The sequence below is a fragment of the Eublepharis macularius genome, chromosome 13, assembly GCF_028583425.1.
Source record: "Eublepharis macularius isolate TG4126 chromosome 13, MPM_Emac_v1.0, whole genome shotgun sequence".
In the NCBI taxonomy this organism is placed as follows: Eukaryota; Metazoa; Chordata; class Lepidosauria; order Squamata; family Eublepharidae; genus Eublepharis; species Eublepharis macularius.
Genome location: NC_072802.1, coordinates 59,170,056 through 59,182,914, shown reverse-complemented (window position 1 = coordinate 59,182,914; position 12,859 = coordinate 59,170,056). Strand labels below are relative to the sequence as shown.

At 44.4% G+C, this 12,859-nt stretch overlaps 1 protein-coding gene across 1 annotated transcript in view; it reads left to right on the top strand.

The window, feature by feature from the left end:
- The window catches only part of GNB1L (G protein subunit beta 1 like), a 66,219-nt gene that overhangs the window by 24,477 nt on the left and 28,883 nt on the right, over positions 1–12,859 (top strand). Inside the window, exons 2-3 of the mRNA XM_054996888.1 lie at positions 8,342–8,481; positions 10,212–10,337. Of these exons, the coding sequence (XP_054852863.1) occupies positions 8,366–8,481; positions 10,212–10,337 (242 nt within the window). The 5' untranslated portion in view covers positions 8,342–8,365. The remainder of the gene's footprint in view (positions 1–8,341; positions 8,482–10,211; positions 10,338–12,859) is intronic.

Genomic DNA, 12,859 nt, shown 5'->3' with positions numbered 1-12,859 from the left:
TATGCATCTGAGCTTTTACAGGTTCCTCGAATTGATGCCCCGGTGGCGGCGCTTCAGTCACCTGGGCTGTTGTCGGAAGATGGCCAAGGCTCAGTCAGAGACAATCTGGATAGGAAGGCGGAAGCGGCACTCAAGAGAGCGCATGAAGCAGCAGCCATGGCGATTAGAGCATCTTCCACCGCGTCCATCGTGTCCCGGGCGGCAGTAGTCTGGCTGCGCAAGTTAATCCAGCTGCTACCTGAAAATCAAAAGCGTCTGTTAGAAGGGGCTAGTAGAGTCTTAAAAGCAACCACCTTCACGGCAGATGCTACTCTGGATGCTCTCACCTTCTCGTCCAGAGCCATTGCCTCTGCGGCAGTGGCTAGAAGGCTTCTCTGGTTGCGCGCATGGCCAGCTGACATCAGATCCAAATTTATCCTGATGGCGTACCCCTTCCAGGGGGATAAACTGTTTGGAGATGCCCTGGAAAAGGTTCTCATCGAGACCAAAGACAAGAAAAAAGCCTTACCCAAGTCGGTGAGACGGTATGACAAACGACCCTTCAATAACCAGTCCTTTCGTACACACCATTCCTTGGCGAGACCACGTCCAGATTCCAAACGATCCTCCTGGAGTGCCAACAAACAATCGTTCAAGAGAGCTAACTTCGGTTTCAGGTCTAACAGACAACACCAACAACGAGGGGAAAGGCAGGACTTCGACTCCAAAACTCAGAAGTCCTGACTCACGGCCGCTTCCGGTGGGGGGAAGACTACAGTTCTTTCTCCAATCCTGGGTGGACTCCAAGGCGGATGCCTGGACACTGGAAGTAATCTCAAAGGGTTACTCCATAGAGTTCAAGTCGCACCCACCGGATCGCTTTCTGTCATCCCCCCTACGCCGAAACCCTCAAAGGAGATCCATCACCTTAAACGCGGTACAACATCTCCTGAACATCCAAGCAGTCGAACCTGTACCTCGTCAAGAGCAAGGCTCCGGTGTTTACTCCCTATTCTTCACCGTGCCAAAAAGAAACGGAGACTGGAGGGCCATTTTGGACTTAAAGTTCGTAAACCGTTTCATAAAGCTGAGGCACTTTCGCATGGAGACTCTAAGATCTATCGCGGAGTCACTACGACCCAAAGAATTCCTCACCTCCATAGACCTCACAGAGGCATACTTACACATTCCGGTTCATCAGGCCCATCGCAGATTCCTGAGGTTTCATGTGAATGGTCTCCACCTTCAGTTCAAAGCCCTCCCATTCGGACTTGCCACAGCTCCCAGGTTGTTCTCCAAGATCCTGATCAACCCCATCGTTCGACTGCGGGAGAGGGGGATTCATATACATCCCTACTTAGACGACCTGCTACTCAGAGCAAGCTCCAGGGAAAAGGTGGCGGCCGACACACAGACCACGGTTCTCTACCTGCAAGCGCACGGTTTCTTGATCAACTTATCAAAATGTTCTCTTCAGCCTTCTCAAAGACTGCTTCATCTAGGAATGTTGGTCGACACCAGGAAGGGTCGTTTTTACCTACCACCGGAGAAGATCCAGAGAACCAAGGAGATGACCGCTCTGGTGCTGAGCCGCAGCTCCGTTTCTCTGATGTCGCTCTCCAAGTTGATGGGAACCCTCGTAGCGAACTGCGAGGCCCTGGACTGGGGCCGTCTGCACACACGGGAACTCGTGTCCTTCCTCAGACCGTTCCAATCTCTTATTGCACTAAGATGCGATCGACAACTCACAGTGCCCTTGAAGGTCAAGTCCAGCCTCAGATGGTGGACCTCAGCACCCAACCTGCGGCGGGGGAAGTCGTTCCTCAATCCTCCCAGGCTGCAACTATTCACCGATGCCAGTCTCACCGGCTGGGGGGCAGTTCTGAAAAACCGACCTGCTCAGGGTACGTGGTCTCCGGAAGAGACTGTCCTGCCAATCAATCTCCTGGAAGTCAGAGCCATTCGCCTTGCTCTCGCTTTCTTCAGCCAAGACCTCGTCGGCAAGGATGTTCTGGTACGAACCGACAACGTCTCAGCCAAGGCATATATCAACCATCAGGGGGGCACTCGGTCCCCCAAGCTGCACAGAGAGGCCATGAAGATCTTACACTGGGCGGAAGCCAATCTCCTCTCTCTGCAAGCCGAACACATCAGGGGCGTGACCAACATTCAAGCGGACTGGCTCAGCAGGCAGTCCATCCACCCAGGGGAGTGGACACTCAAGAAGGAGGTTTTCCATATGATTGCGGAACGTTTCGGGACACCGATCATGGACCTGTTTGCCACTCCTGCGAACTGTCAAGTTCCGAGATTTCTCTCCAGGTTCCTGTACCCCCAGGCAGAAGGGATAGACGCTCTCTCTACTCGGTGGCCCAAGGGGCTACTGTACGCCTTTCCACCGATCCCGGTTCTTCCCAAACTTCTACGGCGGATAGCGGAACGTCAAGCGGAGGTAATCCTAGTGGCTCCATGGTGGCCTCGGAGACCCTGGTTCTCCACGATACAGGCACTGACGATTTCCCCTCCGATGCAGCTACCAACGGTACCAGATCTTCTGCATCAGGGCCCGGTGTGGCATCCCCATCCAGAATGGATGTGTCTGACCGCGTGGAGATTGAGAGGCAGTACCTTACCAGATTGAGGTACCCTCCGCAGGTGATCCTTACCCTCCTGGCGTCTAGGAAGATATCAACTATTAGGCTATATAACACCACCTGGAAGGCCTTCGCTCGCTGGGCTAGGAGGAAGAAGGTTAATCCTCTGCGCCCATCCATCGTTATGATCCTGGACTTTCTCCAGCAGGGCCTGGAAGCTGGACTCAAGCCGGCCACTCTCCGCAAGCAGGTAGCGGCTCTGTCTTCGGTCTTTCCTGTCCTGGAAGGTTGTCGACTCTCCCGGCATCCTCACATCCAACGCTTCCTCAGGGGTGCGACCTTGCTAAGCCCCCCAGTTGTTCATCGTTTCCCTACTTGGAGGCTTCACGTTGTCTTATCGGCCTTAACCAGGCCCCCGTTTGAACCTCTCCATTCAATTTCCTTGAGATGGCTAACCATCAAGACTATTTTCCTGGTAGCTGTCACGTCAGCGAGGCGGATCTCGGAACTGGGGGCTCTGTCAATCAAGCCCAACCTGTGCATTTTTCACCGGGATAAAGTGGTTCTCAGGACTGACCCCACCTTTGTTCCCAAATCCTGTTCCAGATTCCATAGGGCTCAGGAGATCAATCTGCCATCTTTCTGCCCTAACCCTTCTCATCCTAAGGAAAGGGACTGGCATACCCTCGACGTTCGTAGAGTCCTCAAGTCGTACCTATCTAGGACTGAATCTATCAGGTGTTCCGACTCGCTCTTCATCAATATTTCTCCTCCCAACCAAGGGAAAAAGATGTCCTCGGCAGCCATTGGGAGGAACATTCGGTCCTGCATCACGGAAGCGTACAAGGCGTGCAACAGAGAAGTGCCTCAGGGAATTACTGCTCATTCGGCAAGAAGCGCGGCAACTAACGCAGCATTCCTCAAGGACGCCTCCGTGGAAGAGGTTTGCAAGGCAGCCACCTGGTCATCAATTTCCACATTTGTCAGACACTACAAAATGAACATTTTCAATTCAGCGGACGCTGCCTTCGGAAGGAGAGTTCTCCAGCACGTGATGTTCGACGGGGAGCCTCTCCCACCCGGAGAAGACTAACTGCTTTGGGAGTACCCAAGATGTCCTCCGCCTCAGAGGGAGAACGGACCTTTGGACACTTACCGTGAAGGGTCCTTCTCCTCTGAGTGCAGGAGGACATCTTGCCCCTCCCAGGCTCCCCCGTCTCCTGTTACTCCTCTCTGATACTTCCTTATAAACGACACCTTTCCGGCTGGAATTTTCTGTCTCTCCTTCCACTCTCAACATGCCGCAGTCGTTTTTTCTCACTGTTTTTTACTTAACATAGTTCTGCACACCGACTAAGTTTTTTCCTTTTTCGGGTCGGGTGCAAGTTTTTTCTTCTTGAAAGTTCTAGTATTTGATAGTTTTTTCTTCTACTGCTTTGTGGAGTCACCAGAACTGGAACAAGGGGGCGTTCCTAGGCTCCAAGAGGAAGAGGAAGAGCTATTTTTTTGACTTCCTGCCTCCCTGATTGGGCAAAAGGAAACAACCCAAGATGTCCTCCTGCACTCAGAGGAGAAGGACCCTTCACGGTAAGTGTCCAAAGGTCCGTTCCCAAGACTTGCTACCTGAAACATTTTAACTGTCTGGGATTGAATCGGGGACCTTCCATATGCCAAGCCCTGCCACTGATCCACAGCTCAGAAGCCTGCCCATTAATTGGTGAAAGTAAGAGGGTGCTTGTAATGTCCCATAGATATCCTTGACTGCTTTTTATCACCTGACTAAATACTATATTTGTTTATTTGGCAACAGCCTGCGTTCCGCTGACTAAAACGCTGAGTGAGTGATGGTTCATTGGGTTAGTGAAATAGCAGAAAAAGGAAATTGTTTTGCAATGTGTTATCAACAGTTCAAATATATCCCTGCACAGCTGCAGTGTGTGGAATGGCTGGCTGTGCAGTGCATGATGTCTTAGTGTTTGTGCATGTGCAGTTAAGCATATTGGCATTGGAGCCCTGCATCTGCTCACTCCAAGACTAACAAGGCACTGTTATGTAGAGTTACTCCAATCGAAGTCAGTTGACTTAAGTTGGTTGGGCTTTGACTGGAGAAACTCATCATACAGGATAGCACTGGATGTGACAATTCTATATTCACATCCCAAAAGATGACGTGAATATAGAATAACTACCCTATGGTGGGCTTTTGGATAGCTTTGCACGGCAGCTGGTTCTTTTGGTTGTAAGTACAGGTGAGCTAGAAGTGACAATAGACCTTCAGCATCAGGACAGAAGTGGCCCAACTCCTTGCAAACCTTTTTAAAGTGTATAGTGGGAGTTGCTGAGTTGGAACAGCTGGGTGTTGTCCTGGAGAAGGCATTGTGCCGCTGCCCTGCCAAGCCAAGGGCAGCATACTATTGGCCCCCATAGCTGGACAATTGTCAGAGAGGTTTGCAGATAAGGACTTTTCTGCCTGTCTAGTTGTTCTGATGGCAGACATTGCAGCTGCCCATTTTGAGGAGCCAAAGGAGGAATCTATCTAACTAGCCCCTCTCTGCTTGAAGTCTTTCCTCATTCTTGACTCAGCCAGTGTTGAGGTGAGTCCCTTTCTTAATTCTAACCTCATTACGGAGAATTCCAAGTGAAGAGGGTGCATGAATTCAGCCAACCCTTGATTTATCATAATTTACAATACTAACAACTGAGACTAACAGAATATTAACAAAACATGTCCTTGCCCCAAATAGAGAGACAGTATGAATAGTGATTTTCCAGGAACTATCGGGCCGTTATTTTTAAAAGTTTTAGATTATTTTTTATTCTGCCTGATGGAAAGGCTCAACAAAAATGGGTAATCACTTATACTGTGGGAAGTTTCCCCAATACACTTACCTGTTTTTGGTAAGATTTTAAGAGGCGTAAATAAAATGCTTTGGCTGGCACTTCTTTAAACGAACAGAAGGATTCTTGGAGCAGAAGGATTCTTGTGTTTTGTGGAAATGTTTTATGTGATTTATTTGTTATTAATAGTCTGCCTTTCTCACTGAGACTCAAGGCAGATTACGCAACGTAATGCAATATGATCAACAACTAGGACATTCGATAAGCAATATAAGAGGGTATGCATTGCAGAAATTTGAAAAAGAAGCAAAATTCAAATACGGAGATCAAATGTTGCTGAAACAAAACATCAGTTTATAATATGAGAGGGCACAAGGTTTTGTGGACCAGTCCAGGGCCCATGTTCTGTGATTCATGAAGTGTTGTTTCTGTTTGGCAGAGATACGGAGATGGTTATGAAGGAAAATATTATAAACAGTGGGGCTAAAAGGCCATCGGGAGATACAGTCTGTTACCTTTTCTTGTGAGGCCTTTTTTGTTTCTGTTGATAACATCAGTTGGGATTTAAGTTATTCAATATGGTGGATCTTGGTAACACCAAGCTCTACCGTACTTTTTCCAGAAATCTATGTGAGCCAACTCCTTCCATTTAGGGGTAGAAATTTGGCCTCTCAACAAAAATTAGATGATTATAGATTCAGAAGATTACAGGTTCAGAACTACAAAGAAAGATTTACTTTGATCAACCCAGATTAGTTTATTGCATTAGTTAAGGGCTATGTGGCAACAAAAGATACATTCAACTTTATTTACAAATGGATTTAGCTTATAGTCGCAACCATTTTTCCCTGTGTTGAATTTTTAAGAGTTTTCTGTAATAGTGTCCTTGTAAAGACATGCATTTTGAAGCATCGTTTTCATGCCAGCTAAAACCCTCCCCATATTCACACACAGACTTAACTGTCAGCAAAACTTTCTATGTTGATAATTAGGGAAAAAATATCTCTTAAATCCTACCTTGTAATTCCAGATAGCCTCTGGGGTGATTCTGCTCCCTCCCCTATCCTGGAATATTGCTTCAGAATTGTTCCTGTCCTTAAAGGACAACACCCTGTGGCATGTTTTTGTTATAGTCTTCTTTGAGTCGTGGCAAATACTTACAGGGCTGCGAACGTTACCGTCATTCTGAAGGTGTTTGCTAGGATTTTTAAAATTTAAAATTTAATTTAATTTTTTAAAAAATATAAAATAAGCCCCCATACACAATAGAAATAAAACGTAACAATAGTGAGAAATCTATAAACATCCATAAAAGGTTTCCAAATATTGAAAAAAAGGCCATCTGCAATTGTCATCTCCACAGGTTTGAGTATAGATAAAGTTGTAAGATCCTCCATCCGTTGAATTATGACAGATGAGCATTTGCCTCTCTAGTGTTCTAATGTAAGTCTTTTAGCTATAGTAAGGGCATGGAGATACAGAGATACAGATGGTCATTTTCATTGACCATCGGTTAGGTTCCAGGTTCCAGGCCAGAAGTTTAAAATTAAACAAACATTCTCAAAAATCAATGAGTACTCTAATACAAAATTAACATGAGAAATAACTTCCTCCCCAAAAGATTTAATAACTGGACGTGCCCAAAGCAAATGATTAGGAGATGCTACCTGTAAGGTATAGCTCCAGCAATTAGACACTGTTCTTAGTCCTTCGCTAAATAGGCTCTGTGGGTTATTGATGTAGTGGTAGAGATGGAAAGACCCTCAGTCACAGCGTAGCCTTCTGTAATGGTATTCTAATAAATATGATGCATACAGGAACTATTGAATCTTGCCTTTAAGTCTTGAACCCATTGAATCTTACTGAGGGAATCTTGCCATACACAGGGATGTAATCCATATGACGTTGACAGACGCTGACAAGCAAGTGAATTTAATCACATTGGATTGTCACCTTCACTTACTGTATAAGGACAATAGGATGGCTATTAAAACTCATTTTATAATGTACCCAATTGCATGTGGGATTTGTAAATTCTTTCTGTTTTAGTTAAAAACAAATGTTTTATACTTCTTTATTGGGATTAATCAAAATAAGATAGAATGGTGTGCAAGCTTTTGAGTTGTCCAAGGCGCTTCATTTGGGTGGAGGTTTGAGAAAAGGGGTGGGAGAAGAAGACATTCCATGCCTTGATCCTAAGGCCTTGGCTACATCCTGTGTAAAATGCGGGTTTGGTTTGAATGGATAAAGTGGTGCTGGATGAAGGTGGGACTAGATTGCACTTCTTGACTTTTAGGGAAGAATTGAAAATATCGGCCCCCGGTTGTAAATATAAAAATCAGTAGTTGATCAATGCCTCTCTCATTCCAACCAAAAACACACAAGTTGCTGTAAAAGGCTAAGAGCAGAGGGAAAATGTGATAGTAATTATATTAAAAACACTGGAGATTAATTTTAGATACTGCAGTAGGTAAGGAATAAATGGAAGCCAAGTTGGGATAATATTTCCTAACGGTTGCGGAACCTAAGCATGATCTCGTCTCAGATTCTTTTCCTCCAGCGGAAGAATCCCTCTCTTTATTAGCTAGATGCCAAAACAGAGAGAGATTGCAGGCAGCAACATTACATCAAAGCAAAACCCAAAAACAAAATCTGTGTAACTGATAAACATTAAAATTTCTTTCTTCAAATGAAGTCAGTGGAAGCCAAATCCTAAATCTAAACACAGATGCGGGATGAAAATCGCCTTAATTTCCAGTTTACACCTAAGTTGTAATTCTAAAGCAGATTCATTCAAAACGTTTTATTTGTTTTACTTGTTTACAAATGTACCTCCCATTCAAAGCAGCATATTCTGAGCAACAGACAAAACACACTGACATGTAACCCAGTAAAAGCAGAGCTCCCCTCTGATTTATTTTCTTCTGCAGGTGCTGTTCTATATTTTTGCTGTTATGGCTCTTCCCCCTCCGGATCCACAATATGTTCTTCGAGGAGCTACTGATGCAGTTAATACTCTCTGCTTTCATTGCGCAGACCCGGAACCAGAACTTCCTATTCTTTTCTCTGGGTGAGTGTGGGAAGGACAGTATGGCACAGTTCAGACATGATGTCAAGCCATGCTTTGTTTTTTCATGAACAAATCCAGAGAAACCTCTGTCTCCTTCCTCCCCCTTTCTCTTCCCCTCCTTCGCAGCTTGGTAGTTGAGCCAGTGCGGTGTAGTGAATCAGACTAAGATCTGGAGAACAGAGGTTCAAATTCCTACTCTTCCATGGAAGCTTGCTAGGTCACACACTGTCAGGCTAACCTACCTCACAGGGTTGTTGTGAGGGTAAAATAGAGGAAAGGAAAATGATATAAGCTGACTTGGGTACCTATTGGGAAGAAAGGCAGGGTATAAATGAAGCAAATAAATAAATAGATTACGCTTCTGCATTTGTCACAAACCATTTGTAGTTTACCTCCCAAACTATAAACCGTGGTTTCTTCTCTGCCTGCCAAACCAGGATTAAGGTATGTGTTCTCTTACCAAATTAATGTGTTCTGTTACAGAATTCAATTTCTGTTCCATTATTGACTGATGTAAAAGGAAGGAGGATTTTCCATTTCACTTAAAATGTGCCTGTGCATTGAATATCTATACAGGTTCCTGTTGGGATGTGTGAGGCCTGTGGGATGGGGAGGGGATTTGACAGACGCCAGAGGTGAGAAGATAAAGTGAGGCAAGGCCTAAGTTTCCAGGAAGTCAGTAGGCAGGGCAAGGTGAGAGAAAATGACAGCCCAATCTTAGTTTGGGGCCAGCTCAGTCAGGGTGACCAATTGTCCATTCTGAAGAGAAAGTGAAAGCCAAGGCTTGACAGGTTTTGCAATGTTATGGTCAGTCCCTTCTCTCATATGATGAAGGCCAGTCAGATGGTGCCTTAAAGTTAAATAAAAATTACACTCTGGGGGTGCTGTTGGGCTACTCTGGTACCTTTGAGCAAGGTTCGAATCCACTTGTACGTTAAAGACCAGCAAGATTTTCAGGGTATAAGCTTTCGAGAGTCTGGCTCGCTTCATCAGATACTTATCTCTGTTGTGTTATTGGTATTGGGTAGTTATCAATATTAGGCCTAAGCAACAAATGTGTAACATTAAGACAGTCAGACTGCTAAACTGGCTCATTTGGATCTGAAATTTTGCAGTGGCTTTTGAACTAAAATTGGTGCTAGATTTTTGACATGAAAACTGCTTTACCATCAAGAAACAAGCCAGGTTCCACAGCCTGTTTGGAACTAGGTTTCTTGCATCATTGATGTCTGACGAAGGGAACTTAACTCTCAAAAGCTTATACCTGGAACTCCTGTTGGTCTTTAAGGTGCTATTGGACTCAAACCTTGCTCTTCTGCTGCAGACCAACATGGCTGCCCACTTGAAATTTGTACCTTTATGTAGCAACTGGCTCAGTGGTGCCAACTGGGGCTGGTTAAAAGACTAGTTCGAATCCCACTCTGATGCCTTACCCTGATGCGAAATGTAGCAGACTTAGAACCTTCTCTTTTTTCTGGAAGGGAAAGTGATTCAATAACAATCAGCCCAGTACTGATTAGTAATCCACTTGCACATTAGATGATGTATATGGATGATCTCAGGGTCTGATATTCTCACAGTGCCATCCTAAGGTGAGTTATACCCTTCTAAGTGCGTTGAAGTCAATGGGCTTAGAACAGTTAACTTTGTTTAGGATTGCACTGTTAGAAAGTCAACAAAATGCATTCCTGAAGAAATGAACTTTTATTCCTTGCTATGTTTTGTTTTAGGTCTTCAGATGGACTGATCCATGTCTGGAATATAAAGACACACAGGGTGGATAGAACACTGAATGGTCATGGTGGAAAATCAGTGTTCTGTGTGAAAACTTTATGTGACCGAAATACACTTCTTAGGTTTGTAAATTAAATGCCTGTAAAATTCTTGCTATAGAGGTTCTGGAAAATTCATGTAGATCTAGCATGCAAATTTGAAATGAGTCAGGCATTGGCACAAACAGAAATACAACTTGTTTAAAAACCCCTCAGGATAATAGTAGTCACCCATTTGTATAGGTCTCTGCTCCAACAACACCTTTCTGAATGTGGGAGCAGCATGCTATATGTAGATCTGCTATAGTAAAGGCACAACCAGGGCTTTTTTCCAGCGGGAACGCAGTGGAATGGAGTTCCGGCACCTCTTAAAAATGGTCATATGGCCGGTGGCCCCGCCCCCCGATCTCCAGACAGAGGGGAGTTTAGATTGCCGTCTGCGCCAAGCAGCAATTTAAATTTTAAAAAACCTCCCCCTTGCTCCAGCTGACCCAAAGTGATGTCATTGTGCGGTCTTGAGTTCCACCACAGAGTTCCACCACCTCTTTTCCCAGAAAAAAAGCCCTGGGCACAACAGACCACTGAATAGGAAAACAGCCTGCATAGGAAAACATGGGTAAAATGTGGAACTGCCTGCCTGACCCCTTCAAATCCCATCATAGATCCAGAGGAGTTAGCCGTGTTAGTCTGCAGTAGCAAAATAGAAGAGTCCAGTAGCACCTTTAAGACTAACCAACTTTACTGTAACATAAGCTTTCGAGATGCATGCATCTGACGAAGAGAACTGTGGTTCTCAAAAGCTTATGCTACAGTAAAGTTGGTTAGTCTTAAAGGTGCTACTGGACTCTTTTCTAAATCCCACGATTCATGACTGTATACTGTGTGCCTTCTGGTGGCATTCTGGTTTCTGCTGAGCTCACATATCTCTGGCTTGTGTTATTAGTATTAGGTCGTTATCAATATTAGGGCTAAGTGGGGTTTGAACCAAAAGTGGTAGTTGATTCTTTAATTATTTATTTTTGAAGTTTTTAACAATACAGTAATATATAATCAGAACAGTGCAGATAGGATAATTTTCGCTAACGATTATACAGCGAAGAAGGAAAAACAAGTTATACAACGATGTTAAAGACTTAATATATCGCAATAACTTTATCAGGAACCAAGTTTAGCAATCTATCTTGATATTCCATAAATTCCAGAAACAGTGACCATTTCCCAAAAAGGTCCGAGTGGAAGTTCTGATTTTCAGCAAATGAGATGCAATCGGTGATTTTGTCCATAGTGGGCTATTCCCACAATTTGTTAATCCAAGGTTGAATTAGTAACAAAGCTTTTGACTTACAAAATTTTGATATGGTAGTTTTAGCTGCATTTAGCATAAGTGAGATTAGATCTCTGTGTATTGCTGGAATCTCTGAGTCCACCCAAAAATTAAGAAAAACAATTTCAGGTCAGGGAGGGACAGTGTATCCTGTGATCTTAGCAATTATGTTAAAGATCATTGACCAATAATGAGAAATCGGGACAGTCCCACCAACAATGTAGAAAGGAGCCTATTTGCAAGCAACCACGCTAGCAATGTGGGTCATCATAAGAAGGGTTAAGTGGTGGTTGATTTTTGACATGAAAACTGCTCCAACATCAAGAGACAAACCAGGATCCACACTTTCTCTGGAACAAGGTTTCTTGAGTCATTGACTATCATTTGATTGAAAAGTGGGGAATGAATCGTTAAAACAGTCTGTCATTTGAGGATAATACTTTGTGCACCTGACACAGTGGACTCCAGTCCCTGAAAGCTTCTACAGCAATCAGTCTGTGATTGTCTTTAAGATGCCACAAAATGTTATTACTGTGATTGACTTAATGTTCCGCCTTCCGTTGCAGCAGATTGCCAAAGCGTCGGTCTGATTTGGAGATGTTTTGACATGTTTATCAAGAAAAGACATCTTCTGCAAGCAGACCGTATTAGCATTTATATTTGTTGTCGTCTGCATAACCACAATTAGCACCCCAGAAGACTAGTATTAAATTTGGATTGTCAACATAATTACATGGTTTTCATCTCACGTATACTATCCCCTTTCCTGTCTGCCTGGAAATACCAGTAATCTTCCAGGGCTCTTTGTGCAGTGCCCCTTAACTTTCCGTTTCTCAAGCCATTTCAGAATATTTTTTGCCATCTTTCCTTTGGGGAAATGCAAAATATAACAGAGAGAAGGCGTGAAACAAGAAGCTTTCCTGGATCATTTGATGGAACAAACACATACTTAACCAGGGCCGATTCCAGACGGCCCTCCCCATCCCGAAACGTCGCGCGTTGTCGCGCGGAAAACGCAAAATAACGCGTTTTCCGCACGACGACGCGCGACGTTTCGGGATGGGGAGGGCCGTCTGGAATCAGCCCAGGAGTGTAGATCTGTCATTCTAGCTAATGGTCAACATCACTACCTAGTACCTAGTGCCTGTAAGCTGCATAAATATACTTGTTGACTGTATCTTCTTGAATCAGAGGTCAAATAAACTCTGCTGCATTTTGAATTCATCACCGTAGCCTACACATCTTTATGTGCATGGCTCGTTGTTGCTTCATATTTCTCTGG